At 32.6% G+C, this 24,112-nt stretch overlaps 5 protein-coding genes and 1 long non-coding RNA gene across 13 annotated transcripts in view; 3 read left to right on the top strand and 3 right to left on the bottom strand.

Annotated features, from left to right (window-relative positions):
- The first annotated feature begins 1,004 nt into the window (after positions 1–1,004).
- On the top strand, positions 1,005–2,812 carry LOC109609806. The gene is made up of 2 exons (XR_002192435.2): positions 1,005–1,062; positions 2,732–2,812. It is a non-coding gene; the product is annotated as an uncharacterized LOC109609806 (long non-coding RNA).
- Positions 1,055–5,947, bottom strand: LOC112637043 (DNA ligase 4). 2 transcript variants are annotated; one of them, XM_025407683.1, is made up of 12 exons: positions 5,760–5,947; positions 5,336–5,500; positions 4,922–5,079; positions 4,476–4,750; positions 4,090–4,404; positions 3,666–3,972; positions 3,211–3,340; positions 2,709–2,966; positions 2,336–2,524; positions 1,930–2,229; positions 1,610–1,852; positions 1,055–1,528 (listed from the first exon to the last, which is right to left on the bottom strand). In XM_025407683.1, the coding sequence occupies exons 2-12, from the start codon at positions 5,495–5,497 to the stop codon at positions 1,190–1,192; spliced, it is 2,676 nt and encodes an 891-aa protein (XP_025263468.1). In that variant the 5' UTR covers positions 5,498–5,500; positions 5,760–5,947; the 3' UTR covers positions 1,055–1,189. The 2 variants fall into 2 exon arrangements, with proteins under 2 accessions (XP_025263468.1, XP_025263467.1); XM_025407682.1 differs by lacking the exon at positions 5,760–5,947 and having other exon boundaries at positions 5,336–5,592.
- LOC105248687 (general transcription factor 3C polypeptide 3) lies at positions 5,817–9,361 on the bottom strand. Its single transcript, XM_011253615.3, has 5 exons — positions 9,212–9,361; positions 8,587–9,023; positions 8,314–8,526; positions 6,353–8,220; positions 5,817–6,117 (listed from the first exon to the last, which is right to left on the bottom strand). The coding sequence occupies exons 2-5, from the start codon at positions 9,012–9,014 to the stop codon at positions 5,837–5,839; spliced, it is 2,790 nt and encodes a 929-aa protein (XP_011251917.1). The 5' UTR covers positions 9,015–9,023; positions 9,212–9,361; the 3' UTR covers positions 5,817–5,836.
- A 344-nt stretch (positions 9,362–9,705) lies between these two features.
- LOC105248681 (BLOC-1-related complex subunit 6) lies at positions 9,706–19,423 on the top strand. Of its 6 annotated transcripts, XM_011253601.3 has the most exons (6): positions 9,706–9,891; positions 10,529–10,629; positions 11,037–11,564; positions 11,649–11,809; positions 17,971–18,051; positions 18,520–19,423. In XM_011253601.3, coding segments are annotated over exons 1-5 (864 nt in total). In that variant the 5' UTR covers positions 9,706–9,890; the 3' UTR covers positions 18,044–18,051; positions 18,520–19,423. The 6 variants fall into 6 exon arrangements, with proteins under 6 accessions (XP_011251903.1, XP_011251905.1, XP_011251904.1 ...); XM_011253603.3 differs by lacking the exon at positions 10,529–10,629; XM_011253602.3 differs by lacking the exons at positions 17,971–18,051; positions 18,520–19,423 and adding an exon at positions 13,096–13,751.
- LOC105248682 lies at positions 14,544–15,673 on the bottom strand. The gene is made up of 4 exons (XM_011253609.2): positions 15,486–15,673; positions 15,147–15,350; positions 14,781–15,032; positions 14,544–14,707 (listed from the first exon to the last, which is right to left on the bottom strand). Exons 1-4 carry the CDS (start codon positions 15,510–15,512, stop codon positions 14,591–14,593), a joined length of 600 nt encoding a protein of 199 aa, XP_011251911.2. The 5' UTR covers positions 15,513–15,673; the 3' UTR covers positions 14,544–14,590.
- Positions 19,424–21,731: 2,308 nt separating the features above from the next.
- LOC105254991 (PDZ domain-containing protein 4) overlaps positions 21,732–24,112 on the top strand; it is a 212,719-nt gene continuing 210,338 nt past the window's right edge. Inside the window, exon 1 of one of the 2 annotated variants that reach the window (XM_025407673.1) lies at positions 21,732–22,447. In XM_025407673.1, the coding sequence (XP_025263458.1) occupies positions 22,427–22,447 (21 nt within the window). In that variant the 5' untranslated portion in view covers positions 21,732–22,426. The remainder of the gene's footprint in view (positions 22,448–24,112) is intronic. The other variant, XM_025407674.1, reaches the window with a different exon arrangement.

The following is a 24,112-nucleotide window of genomic DNA, read 5'->3' as shown; positions in this document are numbered from 1 at the left end:
ATATTTCAATTAGAGTACAATCTATCGACTTATATGTATACATGATTTATGGGGTATGAATCGTGTTGTTATTATATACGTCGTCATACGTTATCATCAAGCGCAATAGACAACAGTTACGAGTAACTCTATAGTATAATTGGCAACTGGCTGGTTAGAGATTCTATGAATAAATTCGACATACTGCAAGAGTGACACGCCCGGTCGCACGCTCCGAAAATCTGAAACTCGATTAATACGTGTCCCATCTGTAGGTGAAGAGTCTATAAGTAGATCTTGCGCGGGCAGAACGTCAGTCATATTCATATATTATTTATACTGACCTGACTAGAGACACCTCTTCGTTGCTAACGAGATGGATGCTTGGCCTAACCGATGCGTATATATTTTCAATCACGTGAATCAGGATTCTTTTGGTAGATTCTACATGTATATTTATAATTTTCCTTCAATATTTTTTAAAATTTTATTTGATTTTATTCAATGAATGTGTGTATATTCACTGAATAAAATAAAGTACAAAGCAAAATTAAAAAAAGTTCAGTCATTAATTAATTAATAACTTCTTAAGAGGAATGGTCACTATCATCTATAGCTATCTATAAAAATTTCACGTATTTCTCTTTTTATTTTTATTGCATTTTTGCAGTCAAATTTTTTTAGAATAATATAATGATTCTTGAAATAAACAAATAATACAATTATAAATTTATAAAAGAATAAGAAAGAGATTGAAGATAAAATCAAATATCAATGACAAAGTATATGCCCTACTCGTAATCTTATGCATTTTCGATATATGCATATCTCGAACCTTTTCGCGATTTCTCCGCGCTAATCTACGTGAGATCTCTCTGAATGGCAGGCTTTGTGAGAGAGGAACGTCGCAGCTGCGTCTCTTTCGCTTCGTATTTTGCGCGCATTCCGATGAAATAAAACGAGATGGGTAAGGGTGGCGGTTCGAGTCAAGAAGAAATATTTCGAAACGGGAAGATGTTAAATGAGCGAACTGTCCGACTGTCACTCCGCCTAGTACCTAGTTTCTCAGTGCTTCACGAAAATGTGAGTTGAAACGATTCCATGAATACATCGTAAATTTCCGTCGAAAATACACATGTAACATTTCTTCGTATTATGAAACTCTTTTTCGATATATATATTTATTTTTACATATATTTTATAAATACATCTAATAATCAATTAGATAGTTTGTAATATCGCATAATTGACCACTTCGGAAACATTCCTCGATCCATTTACATTTAACAATTTTTACAGACGTTAGATCATCTACTTTCAAATTTCTCACAGTATCTGTTTCATTATCTTCTACAAAGATATGTGTAACGAAATTATCGATATTATCCTTAATCATACCTGACATAAAACGGAATTTAAATTTAGCACAGCACGATTGGTTTTCGAAGAATCCAATTATATCTCTAAACAGTGAATAAGGTGACGCATTCTCGTTGAACAATTCCTTATCCAGGTTTTTTCCCTGCTCAACGGTAAACTGATCCGCAAGCTAAATGATTTATGCAAAATTAGATTAGTGTGATAATGTAAAATGATTTTTAATGACAAATACTTTGAACGATGAAATTACCGGTTTCCCAATCTTGTCGAAAGAACGCCTCAAAGTCTCTTCATCCGCGTCAACAATAAAATTATCATAATATTCGTCGTAGTTTTCCGTGAGTCGATGTTTAGTTTTGTCTCGGCTACATAATAATTCCCACGGCAAAAAGTCACCTAACGAGGCCCAATTGGATTGATTGGTAACGCGTTTAAACCAATCCAAAGTTACAACGTCGTATTTCCCACTATCTACTACTTCCTTCCCTCGTATCTGAAAAAAATAGTTTGCCCTAATTTACTATAAGACGTCACGATTCAAGCCTAAGCTGTGCGATAATAACAACTTACCGTTCTGTTATTACCTACTATCACGCAAAAAGTTGTATTCATTGGATTCTGAACAATTCTTGCGCTATGCTGCTGCAATATTTCTTCAATTTGCTCCTTTGCCAATTCATCGGTACCATTTATTACACAAATTTCCTTTCCATCCAATAGTCGCGTAAGCAGTACTATTTGTCCGTTGTATACATTATACTCAATTGATTTATTTCGACTTACTGTCTTTTGTAATTTAGCTACTGGTGCTTCGTCTACATCGTGCAAAGTAGCTTCCCGCTTGGTTAATTTTTGGATCATTCCCTTGTTCTATAATAGTTGAATTATTGTAAATTGTAAGCGTTAATGTATTATAAATGCTAATAGTTACTTTTGCATTGTGTATAATTATCACCTAGCAATAGTACATACGTACTTTGACTAATAACAAAAGTTCGGAACTAGTACATGGACTATACCATGGCTTATCCATTCTGATGTCTACAACTCTAGGAAATCGCAAACTGTATCCAATCGGATATTCATTACTGCGTATCATTTCGGTCGCTCGTATCTTCAAGATTATAGAATTTTCCGGCCGAATCCACACATCCGGCTGTTCCTTCTATAAAGAATATAATTTAAATAAGATCCGTGTACATTATAGAAGCAAATAACACTGTAAAATATAATGAGAAACATAGAATTAAATGAAATTAATTAGTGAATATATTAAATAATATCGAGAAAACTCTGATGAGAATATAAGATAATATAAAATAATTATAATAATTAATTATTAAATTTACTTTAGGGCCTGTAACATTTTCAGGGCGTTCTTTAATCCAATGTGATGCAAATTTTGTTTGAAGATCACGCAACATTTGATCCCCTATGCCACTGCTTACGGATACTACAGCGAGAAACCGCGATGGATTTCCTTCTTTATTACTTGTTGAAGCGGCAACGCCCACCATAAAGCTTTTAATTATTCCAGTATATTTGCCCTCTCCGTAGTAACCGCCGAGTATAATCAGGTCTATATCTTGTACCAAATTGTCAGAATACTGCAAAGAAGTAATTGTTACTTTTAAATTTTATCCATAATATATCACATATATTAATATATTAATATATTATAAATTCTTTAATGCAAGTTTTTCTCGCAAAAATTCGAAAAAGACGTTATACGTTAAAAAAACGTTATGTATGTCGCATAAATTTTCAATATTTTCTTCTCTAAACATGTGCAAATATTTCTTTCAGAAAATTTGTAATGACAAAAATATATAATTGATATATTTTTTTTACCTCTGCTTTAATCTTATAACAACCGCCTCCATCTCGGACATTTGGCTTATATTTCATATCATGTTTCTTTATAACGAGCCCTTCTTCGTTATCACGGAGGCGTTCGTTAAATGCCTCTATCAATTCCTCCCTTTCAGAAAAAGATATAAAATATTTATTTAATTTTTATTTTTGTTGATCTTTTATGAGGTTTCAAATTAATATATGTAATATATTTATTTATATTTACATTTAATCGAAATTATATATAAAAGAGAAAAATAAAATAAAAAACTAGATGCTATTTATTACATTAATTTAATTCCAACAACAGAGGCTATAAATATTTTTTTTTGTTGGAAGAAATGTAATATTTTATAGCTACAGAGAAATTTAATTAAAAAATAAAAATTTAATTTATAAATATCCATAATTTTCAAACGATACACTTAGTATAATGTAAAGTAATAGCCTACCTATTCGAAATTAAAGAAGATCGACATACAATTAAAGAACCTTCTTCCTCGGTAAATATATCATTGAGAAGTTTTACTCGATTTTTATAAGGCTCGTCAACAAGTAAAATGTTATTATGTAGAATAATATCGAATGCGACGAAACACGGTTGATGATGACTATTCGCCGACAAATTCTTGACGTCAAAATTCATACCTTTCGTGCAAAATATTCCTTTCTCTTTATGCCAACCCATTAATTCTCCATCCAATATAAAAGAATGACAATTCGGATTTAAGCGCCTCGTAAATACACCGGTCAAAAAACCTATATATGAATATCCAAATAAATTTTATATTTACATAATTTCTATCTGATTAATGATTAAAGAAAATTATATGAACGGCCTTTTGATCAATCTAATTTTTAATATTTGACTCATACCTGAAGATCCGGTTTCTCCGTATCCAGAATTTTTCGTAATATCGTATCCTCTACGCGTAAAATATTTGAATTTTCCATCTTTCATATGAAGTTGCGATCTCTCGCCATCATACTTAGTTTGTACATAATACAAGTCATTATCTCGAAATAGCTTTTCGATATTCTTAATGTCACACCTCTCTAGGAGCATCGGTTTGAAATGCGAAAATATTTGTATACCGCATTTTATTTTCGTCTTAGGATCATGCAACTGGTTACATATCTCCCGCAAATCATTTGTCACGAGAAACTTTTCATTCGCATCTTGATGATAAACTTGAAGAGAACGAATCGATTAATCCTTACAATTATTGCGACATATTTCGAATTATTGAAAAATTACAAACTTTCCAATATCCTTTTTGTCCCTATGCCAAGTCGTAGATCCTTAAGTACAATTCGTGTTATCCATTTCATTTCGAATCCCGTGATTTGTCGGAAAAGTACTCTAAATGTTTCAATTTTTTCTTGCATTGTCACATTTTTCTTCGATATGTCATCAAGGAATATATTTATCCGCGCAATCGTGAAGCCAGTACTTGTTTTGGGTAATCTTTTATCTAATATGCAATAAGCTCGTTCAGCGAAATCACTCCCTATAAATTTACCTGATGCAGGTTCTCTAAAATATATAAAATAGCATTTTTACATTTTTATCAAAATTAAGAGAAAAAGATTTTTTATTGTATATGTCAGATTAATACTTGTTTATATACATATTTTACTTTAAATTTAAGTTTTCTACTTTCAACATATTTAATAAATAAATTATTCTGACAGTCGTGATACTGACCGATAATTTGCCAGTTTTTTATAATTGTCGCTGTTTTTCATAAAACCATATACATTAGCGTAAAGTTTTGCTAATGAAGCTTGTTTCAGATTATGTGGTCCACGCTCTCGTTCAAGATCGACTAATATTAATCTTAATATTGGATATAGCGAAACATCCTGCCAAAATTAAATTAAATCATTATAATTCTGCTGTCAACCATTTTGCAAATTTACAGAATTTTGAAGAGAAATATTCTCATTTTTTCATATCTACTCATAGATTAGATCTTCGGAGATTATCAACTCATAAATTTTAACATTTTCTCGATGCAATTAAAATCTTTTCATTAGAATTTGTTTTTAATAATTTTTTAAAAATTTCCTACACAAATTTTTTTATCACAACTATATTATTGTCTTTATAACATATTACCAATTCAGGATATTCAGTTTTCAATTTGTTGCCAATATTTCGACAAAAGTCGATAAAAGTTTGCAAGATTTGCGCTTTCTTTTTTACTCCTTGTGCTTTGGTAACATTTTCCAAAATGTCACACAATTGTTTAAATTCAATTTTAGCATCTAAAGTGGCCATTATCTTAAAAAAAAATCTTTAAGTTAGACTTTGATATGGCATGCATATTTTAAGAGAGATTGCATGAAAAAAAAATTATACATTGTTATGATTACATGTAGCAATAACAAAAGTACATTGAAAAATATTATAAATTAGGAAAAAAATTTTAAGTATGTTTTTTTATATCTTTTTATACGATAGTATATTATTAAATTTTAATCACAATGTGTTTTTTACTTGATATTATCATATTAATAATAAATAAGTTGTTACTATTTACGTGTAAGTAATATGTATACAGTACATATATAGAAATTCTATATCACATTTAAACGATTCAGATTTCACATCTTTTATTCAAATTGTGATGTAATTTTCAAGATACATCCTAGCAAGGAGATGATTTTCGGATTGCAAATAAATGAGATGTAAGTTGAAAGCTGCTTCTTTTTTCAAATCCAAAAGATTTGCATGCTGTTTAACTAAATCTCCCGGATCTTCCTCCAGGACCAACTTATAGAAGTGAATCGCAGATGGAAATAAACCAATTTGATGAAACGCTCGCGCCATGTTGTAATAGGTTTCCTGTTTACCATCTTTACCACGTAGTTGCATATATTTTTTGAAAAATGCTAGTGCTAAATAAAAAAAAAGTTTCTTTAAAAAACATATATTACAATTTATATATTATTATATTATATGCTAATATATTAATATATGTGTATGCTGATCACTTTTAAAATCAATAGTCCTACCATATTAATTGGAATATTTTGTTACAATTTCGTATATAATTTTAAATAATTATGGCAATCTATTTTTTATATATGCATGCATATGTGTGCGTGCGTGCACGCATGTATAGGTTTTTACCTTGAATTATAAGTTGATTTTTCTTAACTGACATTTTTTGACATGCCATTTGTAATTGTGTAACACCTATTAACAATGCTAACAATGCATTTGGCGCTACCTTGAAGAGAGAAATGTAGCCGTTCAATGCATATTTATATGTTCCTGCGACAAGGCAATTATTTGCATGTATGATATGCAAATATGAAAATACATCTTCTCTTCCAAGTAATCGCATTATGAATCTGCTATGCCTTGAATCTTGAGCTCTTTGAATAATTATATTTAATAAATTCCACGAGTTGGATCTTTGACAGACACGTACAATTTCTCGTACGATATTATATCCATGGAATGAATCTTCATTATGTATACAAGAAATTAAACATAAGAAGACTATATGGGAATTTCTTTTTTTAAATCTATGTGTTGTTAAAGCGGTAAAACATATTCTTTGGAGAAAACCATAGTTTTTTAATTTATATGCTAGCTTGCACATTTGTAGAAAAAGTTGGAATTCAGTTTTCTCACTCAGTTTTGTATTAGCAGCAAATATTGGCGCGTATTCATCCTCTAATGTATCCCCGGCTTCTAAACGAGCATGTTTTAAACTTTCAAGACGTTGCCGGACCGTTGAACGTGCCAGTGAACTTAATTCACTCCTTCTCCTTATGTTAACACAATGTCTTGAAAGAAGCAACATTCCCGACGATAAGTATTGTTCGTATTTTCCAACTTTATAAAGTAATATCATTCTTTGATATATAACATCAGAATCTAATGTATCAGATTCAGGATCTTGATAAAGAACCTCTATCGCTTTATCGTAATGTTCTGCTTCTTTGTAAAGTTTAGCTAGAGCTATTCTTGCCCCTAAATGCTGCGGTGATAATTTTCGGACAATTTCATAAGATTTTATGGCTTTATCCATATCATTGCAACCAACCCAGCATTCTGCATGCCTTAGCCAGACTGCAGCTAAACTAAAATTCGAACTTTCTACTAATGGGTCTAATAAAACTAATGCACGCTGAAATTCTTTCTTGTCCATTAATGCTTCCGCCAAATCTAGAAAGAGATCTCCAGAAATTTCTGGATTCTCATGCGTATAAAATTTAGGTAAAAGTTCATCAGCTATTTGAATGTAACCTAATTCAATAAGAGTTATAAGAAATTTCGCTTTTAAATCAACAACTACATTATCTGGTACATCACAAGATTCTATTTCATCAATATTTTGATCTTTTATCGAAGTCGTAGCTTTTCTTTTCAAATTATTCAATTTTTCTTCCTCTTCAGACATTATGCTGTTAGTTATCTCTTCTTGTTCTGCTTTCTTATTCTTATATCGTACCTGAATATCTGTATATTTGACCAATATATCTAAACATCTATTGAATTGTTTTAGAGCTATTAACAATTCAGTCATGATATTAACTTCTTCTAATGTAATGAAATCAGGACATTTGACAAAAATGGTCTCCATTGCTTCTAATGCTTGTGTATTGTTATTTTCTTGCATATAATGTTTGGCTAATATTTTTGCATATTTCAATATATGTTCACCGTCGTCAGCTTCCAATTGATGAATCAATCTTGTGTACCCTCTCAAGTATGCTTTTTTGTCTCCATTCTGTTCTTGAAGTTGTGCTCGTATCTCATATAAACTTATATCCTTTGGACTTGCCTGAATTGCTTTAGAGAAACATGTTATTGCTTGTTTTATATCATTACTTTCCAGTGATATGTTAGCTAATCTTATCCATTGGTCAGCATCTTTAGGACTAAGATGTGCAGCAACTAAAGAACATTGTAATGATTTTTCTGGATGGTCATTTTCATATATCATAGCTAATGTCTGGTATGGTTGTGGGGCGGTTGGTACTTGTCTGAAGAAATAATTAGTAAATTGTCAATATTCTTAAACAGCCTGTTGTAATATAAAGCTTAGAAATGTATTAATAGAAAAATTAGAAGCTTGCCTAATAATTTCAGCACATATTTTGGCTGCTAATTCTACTTCTCCTTTGGCATATCTTAAATTTGCTTCACCCATAAGACCTTGTAAAACTGGTGGCAAAATACGTCTTTTTTTTCTCTGACGTACATTACTTGTTTTGCATGTTCTTTGCTGATCTATACTTTTTTGTTCTGCAGTCTTTTGTACAATAACAGGATCCACTTCGATATTCTTTCTAAAAATAGGATAAGTCATAATTTTAGAATTTTATTGCAAAATTTCTTTCGAGTCGTACCTGGAATTATCATTTTCTATTGTTTCCACATCTATATCCTGATCCATTCTTGATGAATATTCGCTAAATGTTAACTCTCCATTTAAAAACTGTTTTGTCAATTGCTCTTCCTCATCTGCAGTTAGTGACATATCCTGATCTTCTGCATCCATAATATCCTTGTTAGAACTACATGATGGAGAAGATGTGTAATTTGGAACATCTTTAACTTCTTGTACTTGTAATGCTTTAGCTTCAACAAATTCATTGATATCCATGTCCATTGAATTAATGGCATTTTCATCCAATTCTTCAATTATTACTGTTACATTACTATTATCATTAATAACTAAATTGTCATTGACAGTCGATTTTTCAAGTTCTACATCCATTGCAGTTTCTTTGACCACATCCATGCTGACAGTTGTTTCGCTTGTATCGCATTCCATTATTGTTCACTATGTGTATGTTTCATCAAATTTATGTAACAAATTATAATTATAATATTACAAAAGTGTGTAAATTATCAACTATATTTATCTAATGTTATTATTTATTTTGTTATTGCTACATGTGACATATAAAAGAATAACAAGTAAGTGATGCACATGAAAATGTATTTTGTTACAATTTTCTTCTTACTTACCATATAACTGATGTAAGTTAACAAAATAACTTATATATAATTAATTAATTAGTCGTAAAATCTAGTACACAAACTTTATACAAAACTTTTCTTCTCTCTTTTCATGTTTCTTCACTGCCTATTTGCGCTCACATAAACATCTATCACAGAACGAATGCTCCTATAAGCATAAATTATAATTTCGTGATGAAATGAATTACGATTGGTTAATGACATTTTATTACTTGTGGAAATGCCAAATTTTTATTGGCTGGGAACATCTCCCTGCAAATGGCCACAGCCAATCATATTTGTGGATATCTAGAGTAATCAACTATGACCAATCAGAGAATTTTATTTTAAATTAGCTCGTCGATGACGTAGGCAATTGGGTATCATTCAATAGTTGGCGACATTACTAGAGTTTCCGATGTAATTCGACGCTGATTGGTCGGATCCGAAAGTAGAAACCAATCATGTTCGACTGCTACTTAGCTGTTGAGTCTTCTGAATGTAGCCATTCGTAGTTTGATATTTGGAGCGTTCGGCACGTTTCATCTCGCGCAATAAGACATTTTTTCTATTTCTAAAAATTCATAGTGGCAATTATAATGGAATCGGACGAGATCGAAGCAGCCTCGAAATCAGGAATGAATATTCGAAATGATAAGAATCCCATTATCGACTACGACGAAGACAGAGTAAGGTTTGAATTTATAAGTTGTGTGCAATGTTGGACATTCATGAATCCATGTGTTTGTGCGATATTATGTAAATTATTATTCTTATTAGTATTATTTTACACATACACACACACACACACACACACACACACACACACATATATATGTATATGTATATCTTTGAACTATATGTATAAAATAACAAATCAAAGATTTCCTACACTTTATATAAATGTTACTGATACATAAATACAGAATATATTCATAAATGTTCAACATTATTTGCATTTTGTTTATTTTACTTAATATGCATAATTAACATATAAATTAAATATATATAACATTTATTGTCACACATACAATACAATAATAAGTAATAATTTAATAATAAATATTTGCTATATGCGTGTGATTTTAAATTGGCTCGTCGATGACGTAGGCAATTGGGTATCATTCGATAATTGGCGACATTACTAAAGTTTCCGATGTAATTCGACGCTGATTGGTCGGATCCGAAAGTAGAAACCAATCATGTTCGACTGCTACTTAGCTGTTGAGTCTTCTGAATGTAGCCATTCGTAGTTTGATATTTGGAGCATTCGACACGTTTCATCTCGCGCAATAAGACATTTTTTCTATTTCTAAAAATTCATAGTGGCAATTATAATGGAATCGGACGAGATCGAAGCAGCCTCGAAATCAGGAATGAATATTCGAAATGATAAGAATCCCATTATCGACTACGACGAAGACAGAGTAAGGTTAGAATTTATAAGTTGTGTGCAGGGTTGGACATTTATGAATCTATGTGTTTGTGCGATATTATGTAAATTATTATTCTTATTAGTATTATTTTATACATACATACATACATATACATATATATATATATATATATATATATATATATGTATATCTGAACTATATGTATAAAATAACAAATCAAAGATTTCCTACACTTTATATATAATGTTACTGATACATAAATACAGAATATATTCATAAATGTTCAACATTATTTGCATTTTATTTATTTTACTTAATATGCACAATTAACATATAAATTAAATATATATAACATTTGTTGTCACACATACAATACAATAATAAGTAATAATTTAATAATAAATATTTGCTACATGCGTGTGATTTTAATGTTTTAGTTACATGAGATGACAGCATCCTATTCCGAGATATCATTTGATTCACAATCCTCGCCACCTATTTCGGAATTGAGATCACTCATTGATTCTCCAGATATCGAGAGTGGAAAGTTTTTGGATGACAATTTGGAGAAAATAGGAGCTACTGGCCACAGACCGGATCAATTAGATTTGAAAAGTAGAGGTGGTAGTCCAACAGAAGATGACGATCTGGACCCGCCGAGTTATCATAAAGCTATGGGTTATTTGCAATTGGAAGGAAGAGTGATGCAAGACGGCGACATGGTATTATTTGTTACAGAGGATTTAGAGAATAAGATCAAATTGTCCAGTCCTGTGACAAAGAAGGGAGAAACTCCATCGTTTCCGGGATCGCGAAGCTCGACTCCATGCTTGTACAGGCAGGCCTTGACTCCACAATTGCCACCTCTCGATCACAATGTATTAAATGAATTAGAAATGGAAGCTAGGAAGGTTGCAACCTCTGTGGACGCTTTGACTGAAAATCTCGCTGCAATTTTACAAAATGTGAATCATCAATTGAGACATGTTATTGCCATGACCATTATTATATGATTATCATATATTTAAGTAATTTGTTATTGTTTCCAGGCATCAGCTCTTACAGTTGGCTGTTTAGAAACCTATAGAGATGCAGTGTGTAAAACGTGCGATGCTGTTGATCACAATATAAAATCAATGTATCAATTAATGGCTAAATGCGAAGAACTATCAAAGTCGATGGGACCAATTTACAAGTTAGCAGAACAGATGTAAGTATTGCAATATTCTCTTTTTTAATTAAATCAAGATTGCAAAGATTATCCTGAAAGAACTTTGATCATTATACTTTGATTAGCATTTTTATTAAATTTTTCACAGCAACATGATCCTTATTTATAAAGTCAATCAAATATATCTCCTTAAATTACAACTTTATTCTATAAAAGAAGATTTTGCTTTAATCAAATGCTAACAGTATGATAAAACATAAAAAAATATGAAAAAAGAGAGAGAAAAAAAGGGGAGAAAAGCTTACAGAAAAAGAAGCGTGCATTAAAAGTTTATTAAAAGTTTAGTTCTTACATCTTGAGTCAACTATTAATCATTAGTATTGGAAAAATATTGTAACAAAGTTTAAAATTAAGATTCCCTTTATATCTAGTAAAAAAAAGAAAAACAAAAGAGAAAGCAAAGAACTTTCTTTTGGCGCTTTTCTCTCTCTCTCTCTCTCTTTTTCTCTTTCTCTCGCACGTCTTTTTCAATTTATTTTTTGTTTGAGATTGAATGATTTAACAGAGAAATCTTATTCTTTAAATATTTTGTAAAGCTTGTCATAATACATTTGCATTAAGTCTGCAACCATGCAACAAACAGGAAAAGAAAATCTGTTTTAATTAATTTTGTTACGGTGGACTGTCATGAATATTAGAGCAGCTTAAGTCTGGGCTTTCTATGTGCATATATATATATATATATATATATGTAGTCCGCTTTGCTTGATTTTCAGCAAAGAGATGAAGAGAATGCTGGAGCTATTCGAAAGTGCAATGAACTTATAAAACAACATAAAGGAGAAAACCATATTTTCTTGAAACTTATAATTATGGAATATATATAATGGAGTTTGCATTCTAATAAGTTGTTTATTATGATTAATATATCTTGCAATTTTAATATTTAATTTAAAACCTCTTATGTATTTTTAAGATATATACATATTTAAGATATAGATTAAGTATACTTATTAAATAATAATTTACTTGAAAAAATATATTGTATTATAATTGTTGAAGAATAGAGTTTCACAATATGATTAGTGTTAAATGACATTTTATGTATTCTGCATACAATGTTGTACAATGTTTATTCCACATATTTTGTACATATGATGAAAGCAATATATTAAAAAGCAATTTCTCTGAATGCGATTCTATTATTTTAATGATTGTCATGAAAGGAATAAAAATATATTTAGTATAATTTTCTTTTATATATTTCAGTAATTCAAAATATGTAATTTAATAAAAGCAAAGATTAAATTTTATTAAAAATAAAGGAACAAAGCAACTTTTGAAGAGCATAGAACTTGGATGGAAGGCGTATTGATGACAGAGAGGTAAAAAGAAGGAGGAAGAGAGATAGAGAAAGAGAGGAAATTTGACAAGAAGCGAAAGGACGTAGTGGAAATGAGGGTGGAAAATGGCTCGGAAGGGTAGCAACGACGTCTACTTTGTAACCGTAGACCAATACAAGTCTACAGTGGAAGCGGCTCCGGATATCATATTCCAAGATGTGCATTAGAGGCACTGAGTCGCTCGCCATCGTGGCCGTCCCGTTCCATCCTGTACCCCGTACTTTATCGTCGACGGGCAACTAAATACAATAACGGGATGGATGACTCGGAGGTTGGCGCCGGGGGTTGGGGGTTAACGGCTTTCGCGACGACGGCGGACCACTTTTCAGTCGCCTTTTCCACAAAGTGGCGGGGAGACGGAGTAGATCTGCCGCTGCCTTCCTGCTTGTCCCTTTTTGCACGCGAGCATCTCTCTCTTCCAACGATGCTTCGTCGACGCACAAAAGATGGTATCAACGATCTCGCGGTCGAGGTGTTCCGAGTACCATGCATGATAAATGGAAATTGCGAATAGAGCCCATTAATCGTGACTAGAAGCTAAAAAATTGAGTGGCTTAATGAAAGAATGATCTTTCCTAAAGAAAAAAATAAAAAGTTGTTTTTGAGAAAAACAAATTTTTGTTAAAAAATATTTGCATTAAAGTACTTTTATCACATTTTCTAGTTCATATTTGAGAAATAAATATCAAAAATTGAGAAAATATATTTAAAATGTACGCAATCTATATATTATTCTGAAAAGATAAACATATAAAAGGGAAAAATAAAAATTGAATTTTATTACGTGACTATGCTTACATGATTGTACAAAATTATATATATATCATTTTGTTAAATATTATTTGTTCCTAGACATATAAATAAATATCAAGAGAGAAAGAGAGATAGAGATGATATTTAATAAATTTTAGGAATATATATAATATAAATATTGCAAAATATATTTTTTAAGTATAAAATTTTACTTTAAAAAAGTAAATAAGCAATCTATTACTTAATAATTTTTTATTTTTAAATTTCACATACTCTGTTTCTGTAAATTATTAATATTATTTCTTAGTGAAATAATATTACTTAATATTATTTCAATTTTGGAAATTTTATATGTGATATGTTTTTAATTCTAAATTTTTTTTAGAAATTAAATAAGCTTATATAATATATCGATTTTTTCAATAATTTGTATATTGATTATTTGGATATTGATATTAAATATAAAAGATATTAAATATAAAAAGATAATATTTGTACAACAATGCTGCTTTTTGGCTTCAGATTATTATTGAAATTATTTGTAAGATTAAAATTTTATAAATTTTTCTTCATATTTTTGCAATCTTATCATATACTCTTCATATTATTATATCATTCGATCTTTCTTTAATTCTTAAATTTATATATAAACAGATGTATATTCTTAAGGAAAAATTAATTCATCTTCCGTTATGGACAGTTCCTGCATCAGATTTTTAAGTATTTTCAGCGCATCATTACAACTTTTATGCACATTGTTTTGTGCACTTTTTACCACTACCTAAATAATATTATTGATATGAAATTGGATAATTTTATTAATCAGAATTTGTGAAATAAAGATTTATACGAACCTGCATGCAAACAAAATTACCAACAGTAGGAATGTGTTCTATAAATATATTAACAAAATCAGGAAGTAGAAATTTGAACATTCGTCTATTTATATGTTTTTCTATATTTAAAGAAATCATTAAAACGCATGCAAGAGCGTATGTCAGATCCTTATCTAAAGATACACATTCGTAATTGTTTATTAATCGTGGTAAAGATGTTGCTAATGAATAATATGGTTTAAAATGCATTAATGCTCCTTTTCTGTCAGGCTACAAAAGACAAAAAAGTTTCTTTCATAGAATATAAAATATGTAAAGGCAATATTAATAATCAAAAGAAATGGAAAATATAATATGACCTAATTATCCGTTTAAATTAATTACCAGTTTAAATTGTCGGAACACTAACTTTCCTTGTGGTATTGAAAAGAAAGTATCGGTCATAATTAATCTCATTTTACTATTTTGCTTAGTTGTATCACGCATTTCATCGCATTTCGAAATAATACGAAGAATACGGCCACGATTATTACTGTTTTCGCACGTTATCTTTGCGCATATTCGAAGAATTACTTCTGTTTTCAAATTCTGAAATTAAGGAATTATTCTGAAAATTATACTTGGAAGATGGATTTATTCGGCTTTATGTTATATTACATGCATACTCACACACACACGCACACATATTATTTATATTTATTATTATATTTTATATATAATTACCACAAATAAAACAGCCCGCGATAGCATTATTGCTTGCGTTTCTTATATGACTTTAATCGATAAATGGATAAGAAAATTTTTACTCAATTCGAAAACTGACCTTCGCGTTATATCTCGTACTTATGATTAGTAGATAAAAACACTTAAGTATCTCATAAAAATAGAAAAGACAGTGATTGCTCAGGAGTTGAACATTAAGTGTTTCTTATAGATTTAAAAATATCAAAAAAATAGTATACAACGATATAGTTTTGAAGGATAAATTTGACGATTTGTTTTCTTTAGGTTTCTCTGGGTTATACTTCTTGAAATAAACTCTCTGAATTTATATATTATTAGTTATATATTATTATCTATCTAATATGTTTTGATATAAATTGATGTATAAAAAAACCTGTAGCTTAGATTTGAATTTCCAGTTGCTTAATTTGTGCACAGAAAATGATTTGCATGATATTATATATATTTATACATGTGTGTGCGAAATACATTAAAATAGAATATAAATAAATATCTTTTGCATTACTTATAAATAATGTATTGCTACATAACATTATTAATCTGCACCTTGTATTATTATGATAATATTTATCTAAGCTCAGCGTTTTCGCATCCTAAATGTTCTGCATAATCTTTCCAATCTTATTTTATTATCTCATTGTCAGTTTGTTACTTTAATATTAACTTTATTATCTTTATTATAATCTTTAATATTAACATAAAAAAATAATATGATTTACATACATTTATATTACTCATACCATTGTATTTGATTATTAATATTTGCCAAATGATTTATTTATTTATTGCCATTGTATTCGTATCTCAAATAACTTTTCTCCACGTGTTGTTATATCATATAGTATACTATTTATCTAAAGTGCAATCTGATTTCAATCTTGATCTTTCTCTCATTCGTGCTTATTTTGCAAGCCCGTTCATTGTGTTTCGCCGCGCGAGCTTTTCTCTTAATTTCCTCATTACGGTTTTGCACACAATTGCTGGCACGGCTTTTTTTCTCTGATGCACATCACAAAGAACGGCAGCCTTTCTCCGCGTGTTCCGTTTGAAAATTTCACGCATTTATTTATTCTCGACGGTGCACAATGTCAGCGCGAGCAATGGCTAAACTGCACGGGTTTCAGCCATGCCCATTGTGGATCCGGGCTGTAAATAATACCGGGCAAAAAGCCCCGGCCCGGGGCGCGTCGCGACGCGCGCCTCATTTAACGCATTCGTTCGGCGGTAATTATTAAAGCCCCATCATGATTTTAATCCCGGTCGTCGGGCAGAAAAAAAGGAGCAGCGCGCGCGCGAGCAGCGATCGCGGACACAAACACCTCGTTAATTTATCTCTCCGACTCGACGGCCATTAAGGGAACACGCGCATACACTATGGAGGATGCTGCTACGTGGTGTAATCTCCACCACTGAAATGCTGAGAATGGCGCAATTTACATTGAAGCCTTACATAAAACCATAAAAAGGATTATTTGTACATGTGGCAATTTTAAATCGTCGGATTAAATCGCACTCCCTTAGAATTTTATTTTTATTCAATCATAGCTTTATTGAGCTACTTGCAATTAGTTTTTTAATTACTGCACATTCTAAAAGAGTTAGGTTAATTATTATGCAATGATTAAACATAAATTTGCAATAATTTTGATATTTTAATATTTTAAAAAGATTTTTATAATTTTGTATTTTTAATAATTTTTTAATTAAAATTAAAAATCGAAGGATTTGTTTTGAAACCTTGAGATATTTAGCAAAGTATAATTACGATCTATATTATTTTCGTAAAAAAAATGTAATTTTCTAATCCTTTGAATATTTATAACAAAAGCATAGCGATGAATTATGTCGGCATTGTGTCTTTATAAATGCGGGTCTGTGAGAAGAAGCTCGGTAGAGCTTTTGCTGAAGTAGCTGCTGGCGAATAACCATGTCCGTAGCCCTTCTTTCTTCTTCCTCTTATTTCTCTTTCCTACGCAAAAGTGATGTTGCTGCTTGCTCGGTTGACTCGTGCTTCTGCCAAAAGAAGAAGAGAAGAGAAAAAGATGAGCGTAATGACTAAATAAAAGATGAAGCGGCAGATAGCCGCCCTGCGACATTACGTTGCGTATGTCGACCTGGCTTGATCTCGTGGTAAAAAGCCCATTTCACGCGCGTGATCAGCGGGATAAAATCGCGACGAGAAAGACCGCATTGTTTCTTCTGTGTACGAAGAGAGCTTATCGCGGTTTCGATGGCGAGTATCTTCGCACGCCGATGATGGTACTCGATTAACACCAGTGTACGATTAAAAGTAGCATTGTATTTAGACTTGTGTATTTTATATTTATATTCGAATATTTTTTTAATCTATATATAATCTATATATATGTATAATCTATGTATAATCTATATATATGTATAATATTATATAATAAGTGAATATATATAATTGTATTATATTTATAATTCTGTTTCTTTTTTACAGAGAATATAAAATCTTCGATTTCAATGGCATGTCATGGCTGGGGATAATATCTGGTCAATGTTACAGCGATTAAAGGTCAAGGTAAATATCTTGAATCAAAATTCAAACTTAATTAATAGTGTAATTTTTATTAGAAAATTTATCGTAACAATTCAAATTTCCTTTTTAAAAGAAAGAAAATTGATCTCATCGTTTTTCTTTTTCATGGAAATGTCTTCGCGAGTCAAAAATGATATCAGAATGATTAAAACTTGCATAAATTTTGCCAAAATTTGAATTAAAGATTTAATCTTGTGTCAAAAGCGTATCTTGGACGTCTATTTACGATGCGTTCCAATATTACAAAATTATTGAGATTTAGATATTTATATTACAAGGCGAGAAAAAGAGAAAGAGAGAAAAATTGTCGAACGATGAAAAGTACCTTAACGCGATAGAAACTATAGCGCTCGTAACTACATACTAAATCAGATAGAAGCAAAGCGAAGCTATGAGCCGTTTCGATCACAAAGTTACTCATTTCCTTGCTTTGATCATTCACCGTTACAGCCGAGACTTTCTTAGCAAATTACTCAGAGACGGTGCAAGTGTCCTCCCGTGGGAGCTCGTCTCTTCGTCTGAATCTCACCAGGAGGAGACAAGGAAAAGGGGATGAAATCGGAGCCGTGTCTCTGAAGTCTCTGAGGCTCTCGGAGGGGAGAGTAGTCGGGAGAAATGAAACGAATAAAAGAAACATATTATGGAGCGAGTCAAACACGCGTCTCTGTTCGCGCGAAGGGGTTGGGAATAGCCGCGTGCTAGCAACGTGCGATGAGGAGCGAATGAAAGGGAAGAAATGAGAGGGGAAAAAATCGCTTGACAGATCACAGACTACTAATTAAAAAACTCGGCATCGCGACGCCCTTGCTCGTTCCCGCGCGAAACGTTGCCCTTTCCCCTCCCATCTCTCCCTTTTCGCGAGCCAGCCGCATAAGAAACCTTTCGCCTTCTCCCTTTCATCACCCCATCACCATCGCCCATCTCGCTACCTCTTCTGGAGGGCACCGCATACCTCCCTCATCTAATAGCCAATGAGAGTTCTCTTTTTTCTACTGGATTTTCTGTGCGATCTTTTTCTTCCCTTTCGCGCGTTCACGTAGACCGAGGGTGCAAAAATATAGGGATCCAGCGTATGGTACGTTATCCTTTTCACAGCTTCCGCAAGCTTGGAAGAGAGGAGAGAAGAAAAGGATTTTTCACCGGTAAAGCTTCTTTGAAGGGAAATCTCTTAAACCGATTACTAATAAAAGTAGCGCATCATTTCACGTAAGATCTTAACGTTCATTTCAACTACCGCCTATATAAATCAGTTTTCAATTGTAAGATATAATTAGTAAAAATATGTTCTCTGCGAAATTTGGGCGAAGAATCAAAAAGCAAGTCATTTTTAAAGATTTTAGAGATTTAAATATCCGACAATTTCTAATAAGATGTTTTCTTATAAAATTTTTCCAAAAAAATGTATCACTTAATCAAATAACTCTTTATCGAAATGAAGAGTTATTTAATTTTTGCAATATTAAATGACGTAAAATTCAGCGTTTTTTCTCATTTATTTACTTAAATAAACATATGTTCGATGCAGTTTAATCTGCGATATTACGAGAACGCATAGAAAGAAATGTTATTTTTGTTTTCCGATATTCAGGTAAAATAACAGTTATATACGTAATTAAAACAATTAAAATAATTTGTATCCCCGCTTTGCAATATTTGCGCGTTCTTTTAAATTAATAAATATATCAAATAAATGTATTTCTTATAATCTAAAATATAATTTGATTGATTAGATTATAGTATTAAAGAATTTAATTTAACGTTAATTAATAAAGTGTATAGAATGATGGAAGATAAAAGTGTATCTTTAGCAGTAAAATAAGAATGAAAATAAATTTTATTTAAGTTTCTATTGATTAAAGGATTAAATGAGTTTGTCGGATGAAAAAGAAATAGATGTTATTAAAAAAAGATTAAGAATAGTGAAATAAAATGAATTGAACAAAAGCGATTTAATGTTACATTATTAATTAAAAATTCATCAGATTTCTCAGATTCGTTGGATAATTCGTAGTATAAAAGATTTAGATAATATACTCCAAATATGCCTAATTTCGCGAGCCTAATGAGGAAGTCTTTTTAATATTTTTAATATACGCATTTTTTCGTAGTGCTGTAAATCTTGAGACGTGGACGAAGCGTGGTAGACAAACTTTAAGGAACCTTCAAGAAGCAATTAAATCGTTATTCGCAAATTAAGTTTGATAATTCTGAGCGGGCTCTCTGAGAAGTGAACGAGAAGTGGAAGGGTTGCCCGGTTAGTTAAGGGATTGCAACCCGTGACTCGAACTTTGTAACTTTTCAGTCACTTTTCGTACAACTTTTCTTGTTAACATCGCGCGATTACAATTTTTTCATCCCGAGTATTCTCGATGAACATGCATAAAAGTACGTAACTGCATCTACGAATTAAATAGAATTAGCGAAGAATTATTATCGTATCGATTTAAAAAATAACGAGGGTATCGAACGTGTGAGAGGACTCGAGGAGAGAACCTTTTTTATTCGAGTAATTATCTTTATTAGACGTGCCTTATTAGTATTTATTACAAACGCTCAAACGTAACGAGCGCGATAAAAAACTTTATTCGCGACAATAGCAGCATATCCTATCTGTCATAGTGCAGCTCGGACACTCGCGATACGTGTGTCGTCGGGGAACATCCCCGCCGCACCCGAGAGAGAACTAGAGAGAGAAAAAGGCGAGCGGGGGCGAGAAAGGGACGGGGAAACAGTGGTCACGCCGGGTGCAGGGTGCATTGTAACGCGGCAAAAGAGAGTCCCTCGGCATTTTTCCTCCTTCTTCTCTTCCTTCTCTTACCTTTCTATCCTCTCATGTCCTTCGCATCCTCCTCGTCTCTCTCGTCTCCTCCCTGGGAGGGTCCTTCGGTCCTTCTTTCAAACGCGCGCCGACTTTGCCGCCTCGCAACCACCACGGTCGGCTCGTTTCCACCGCGCCTTTTTCAACCCCTTGCCCTCCCCCACCCCGCTCACTCCTCGCTCTCCCTCGCTGTTTTCCCGCGGCGCGACGTGGCACATTTCCCGCGGCTTTTCCTCGCTGAAATTGCGGAAGCGCCGTCAGATAGGAAACCACATGTTGCGGTTTTTCTCATTCCGTAACGCGAGATCCCCGCAGCCTCCTGCGCCCGGTAAAATCTAATGGAATTTTTTATCATCCCCGTTTATATATACTACTCTAGGGTTCTCTAATGAGAATCCGACAATGCTTCGACACGCGGGAGTGTCGATTCTTCCGAGACTTCCGCTCCTTTATCGCCATATCGTTGATCGTCATTGCACTTCAAACGAGTATTCTCGCGTTTAATTCGCGAGCCATTGTATGCTCTTTTTTTTTTGGGGGGGGGTTCATCGATTCTATCGCGAACGTGAAACTGGATTACGATTTTTATTCAATTCAAACGCGTTTTTATCGACATTCATATGTATACAAAAAGAAAAAAAATTTTAGTTTATTTCTCTGCGAATAAAAGTGTTATATTTTATGAAAAGGGAATACTAATCCTCGTTTTTTATTTAAGCAATTAATACAGATCGTTATTTTTCTCTAATCGTCATGAATTAAACGCCAATCTCGTAAAGCTCGAAATTTCTTAAAAGTGCGAAAATTGCGAGACACGATACGCTTCTCTATAATAAACTCCTGTCCATTTTACTTGCATCGATGCAAGATATAGCGCGCTATATTTTGTCCTCTCTCGCTCGAATCTACGCCTGTTCCGATTTCGAAATAATCCTCTCTTTCTCTTTCGCCGCACTTGAACGATTCCTCTCTCACGCTCTACCTCTCTCTCTCTATCTCTCTCTTTTAAATCTCGCGCGTCCGTCTTCGTCGCACGCGCGCGCCCCCTCCCGGCGCGCTCCCCTACTCCGTACTCCAAACCGGCGCTCGCTTCAGTCTACTCTGAGTCGCCGCGCGCAGTGGTCGGAAGTTTCTTCGCCGGTTTCGAATCGTGCTACGTCGCCCGTTTGTGCATTTTTATCTCTATACGCGATACGGGACCCGCGTGCGATAAAGAGACGCGATTCTCGGCCTTGGAAATTCGTGTGAGAAACGATCGCGACGAAACGAACGACGATGATGACGGATCCGCGGGGGTGATGATCTGGCATCGCGTTCCGCGCGAGTGCATTGCTCTCGATCCGGCGAAGAAACGAGAATCGGCAGTGACGAGTGTCGCGCGTTCGATCGTTCTTGTACATCGTTGTTGATTGTGACTGTTTTCCTCGGCGCCGCCTCTGTCATTACATCGCATTACTGCGCATTACAGCCCTGCCACGTATACACGGATACGCGGGATCGTCAGGATCATCATCAACGGACAGGACGGAGTCGCCGGACATGGACTTCGTAATATTGAAGGTAGGACATTTCTCCCGAAAGCGTACTCCGAGATCCGCGCCAATTTCACAGTGCATGAAAAAGAGATATTGTCGATCGCCTTGTATTTTTCTTCCTTTTCTCGCGTCTTTTTTGCTCTCTCGAAGCGCGCCCACACATGCGCTAGTGTCTATTCGGAAAATATTATCGCCTCGTTATCCTGCTGTTCGGCTCCAGTTTTCGAAAGCTCCAACTTTTCAATTTGTGGCGCGAATTTTCGGAAGCGCGCGCATACACGTACGCACATACAAAGTTCACTTGTCCTACTCGGAGGATATTATTTAATAATTGAATAGATTTAGTAATAGTTTATTATTAATTGAATAGATTTAGCAGGATATTACTAATTGAATAGATTTATTCATCATAAATCAATTTTCAAATTGTTTTTAAAGTCGTAAAAAATGAAAGAATAAAGTGAAAATGTACTAATATTCCTCGTAGAAAATTTCGAATATCGTTGTTCTGTGACATGAGTTCTCGAAAGCGCGCCAATTTTCCACGTCTACGCACACATGCGTACCTGTGTAAAAAGTTTCATATTCGGAGAATATTCTGTTGCAGTATAATAAACTAAGCTCGAGATATCGCGGCATATAAAGAAATCGTTTGTCCTACTTTGGAATGTTTCCATTAATCGTCATTGCTCGTCTTATTCGAGAGATCATATTGTACGATGTTATTTAATGTACTGTTTACATTATTCATATATCCCATACGACTCATATTATTTAATGTACTATTTATTATTTATATTATTTACGCTATTGATATATTAATTATTAAATATATTATTAATAATATATTATTATTGATAATATATTTAATAATTTTTGCCTATTATTGTCTATTATTTTGTACTATCTCTAGTACACATAATGTGTCGAGATAAAAAAGTTTCCCCAAGTTTGTGAAATTTGCGAGAAACTCGAATCGTCCCTTGTGATCTTTCAACGAGCAGACGCGCAACAAGAGTGAGCTTTTTCGTGGAGGGTAAAAAACAGCACGTTGTATTCTCGAGTATTCATCGCGCCAAACGTGCCTTATCCGCATCCATATCATGGTTCTTGAGACGAGTCGTGCACTCGGCCTGTGCAGTGTGTAGGAAGTTACGAACATGTTACGCGAACAAAAACGAGCAATCCACTCGTTAACTCGTTTGTATCGTGCCTGGCAACGCGATATCGAGCTTCGACTCGATTACTATCAAAAATAATCAGTAAACTTTATTCGCTCCGAGCATTCTTTTATGAATTGCGTGTACTTTTTAATGATTTTATTTATCAGAATTTTACACGAGGAATGTTAGTACATTTTAATCTTATTCTTTCATTTTTAACAATTTTATAAACAATTTGAAAATTGATTTATGATTAATAAATCTATTCAATTAGTAATAAATCATTAGTGTTTTTATTTATTATAGTTTTGCATAAATTGCAGGAATGAATATTAATACATTTTTTCTGTATTTTATGCTTTCATTTTTAACGATTTTATAAATAATTTGGAAATTGGTTTATGATTAATGAATTTATTCAATTAGTAATAAATTATTAGTTTTTATTAGTTTTTATCAAAATTTTGCACAAGGAATATTAATACTCATTCTCATTTTATTCTTTCATTTTTAATGACATTGTAAAT

The sequence above is a fragment of the Camponotus floridanus genome, unplaced genomic scaffold, assembly GCF_003227725.1.
Source record: "Camponotus floridanus strain SB8 unplaced genomic scaffold, Cflo_v7.5 scaffold183, whole genome shotgun sequence".
Classification (NCBI taxonomy): domain Eukaryota; kingdom Metazoa; phylum Arthropoda; class Insecta; order Hymenoptera; family Formicidae; genus Camponotus; species Camponotus floridanus.
Note: the sequence above shows the minus strand (reverse complement) of the source record. Positions and strands in the feature narration are given on the sequence as shown.

Excerpts from the sequence above, each read along its gene's own strand:
- LOC112637043 (XM_025407683.1), bottom strand. The coding sequence starts at position 5,497 with ATGGCCACTTTAGATGCTAAAATTGAATTTAAACAATTGTGTGACATT. Across the intron at positions 5,080-5,335 it reads AAACTGAATATCCTGAATTG|GATGTTTCGCTATATCCAAT; the intron begins GTAATATGTTAT and ends TAATTTTGGCAG. Across the intron at positions 4,751-4,921 it reads AAAAAACTGGCAAATTATCG|AGAACCTGCATCAGGTAAAT; the intron begins GTCAGTATCACG and ends TATATATTTTAG.
- LOC105248687 (XM_011253615.3), bottom strand. The coding sequence starts at position 9,014 with ATGGAATGCGATACAAGCGAAACAACTGTCAGCATGGATGTGGTCAAA. Across the intron at positions 8,221-8,313 it reads ATATGTGCTGAAATTATTAG|ACAAGTACCAACCGCCCCAC; the intron begins GCAAGCTTCTAA and ends TTATTTCTTCAG. Across the intron at positions 6,118-6,352 it reads AAATCAACTTATAATTCAAG|CACTAGCATTTTTCAAAAAA; the intron begins GTAAAAACCTAT and ends TTTTTTATTTAG.
- LOC105248681 (XM_011253601.3), top strand. Across the intron at positions 10,630-11,036 it reads TCGACTACGACGAAGACAGA|TTACATGAGATGACAGCATC; the intron begins GTAAGGTTAGAA and ends TTAATGTTTTAG. Across the intron at positions 11,565-11,648 it reads TCGCTGCAATTTTACAAAAT|GCATCAGCTCTTACAGTTGG; the intron begins GTGAATCATCAA and ends TATTGTTTCCAG.
- LOC105248682 (XM_011253609.2), bottom strand. The coding sequence starts at position 15,512 with ATGCTATCGCGGGCTGTTTTATTTGTG. Across the intron at positions 15,351-15,485 it reads CGCGGGCTGTTTTATTTGTG|AATTTGAAAACAGAAGTAAT; the intron begins GTAATTATATAT and ends CCTTAATTTCAG. Across the intron at positions 14,708-14,780 it reads GTAATTTTGTTTGCATGCAG|GTAGTGGTAAAAAGTGCACA; the intron begins GTTCGTATAAAT and ends AATATTATTTAG.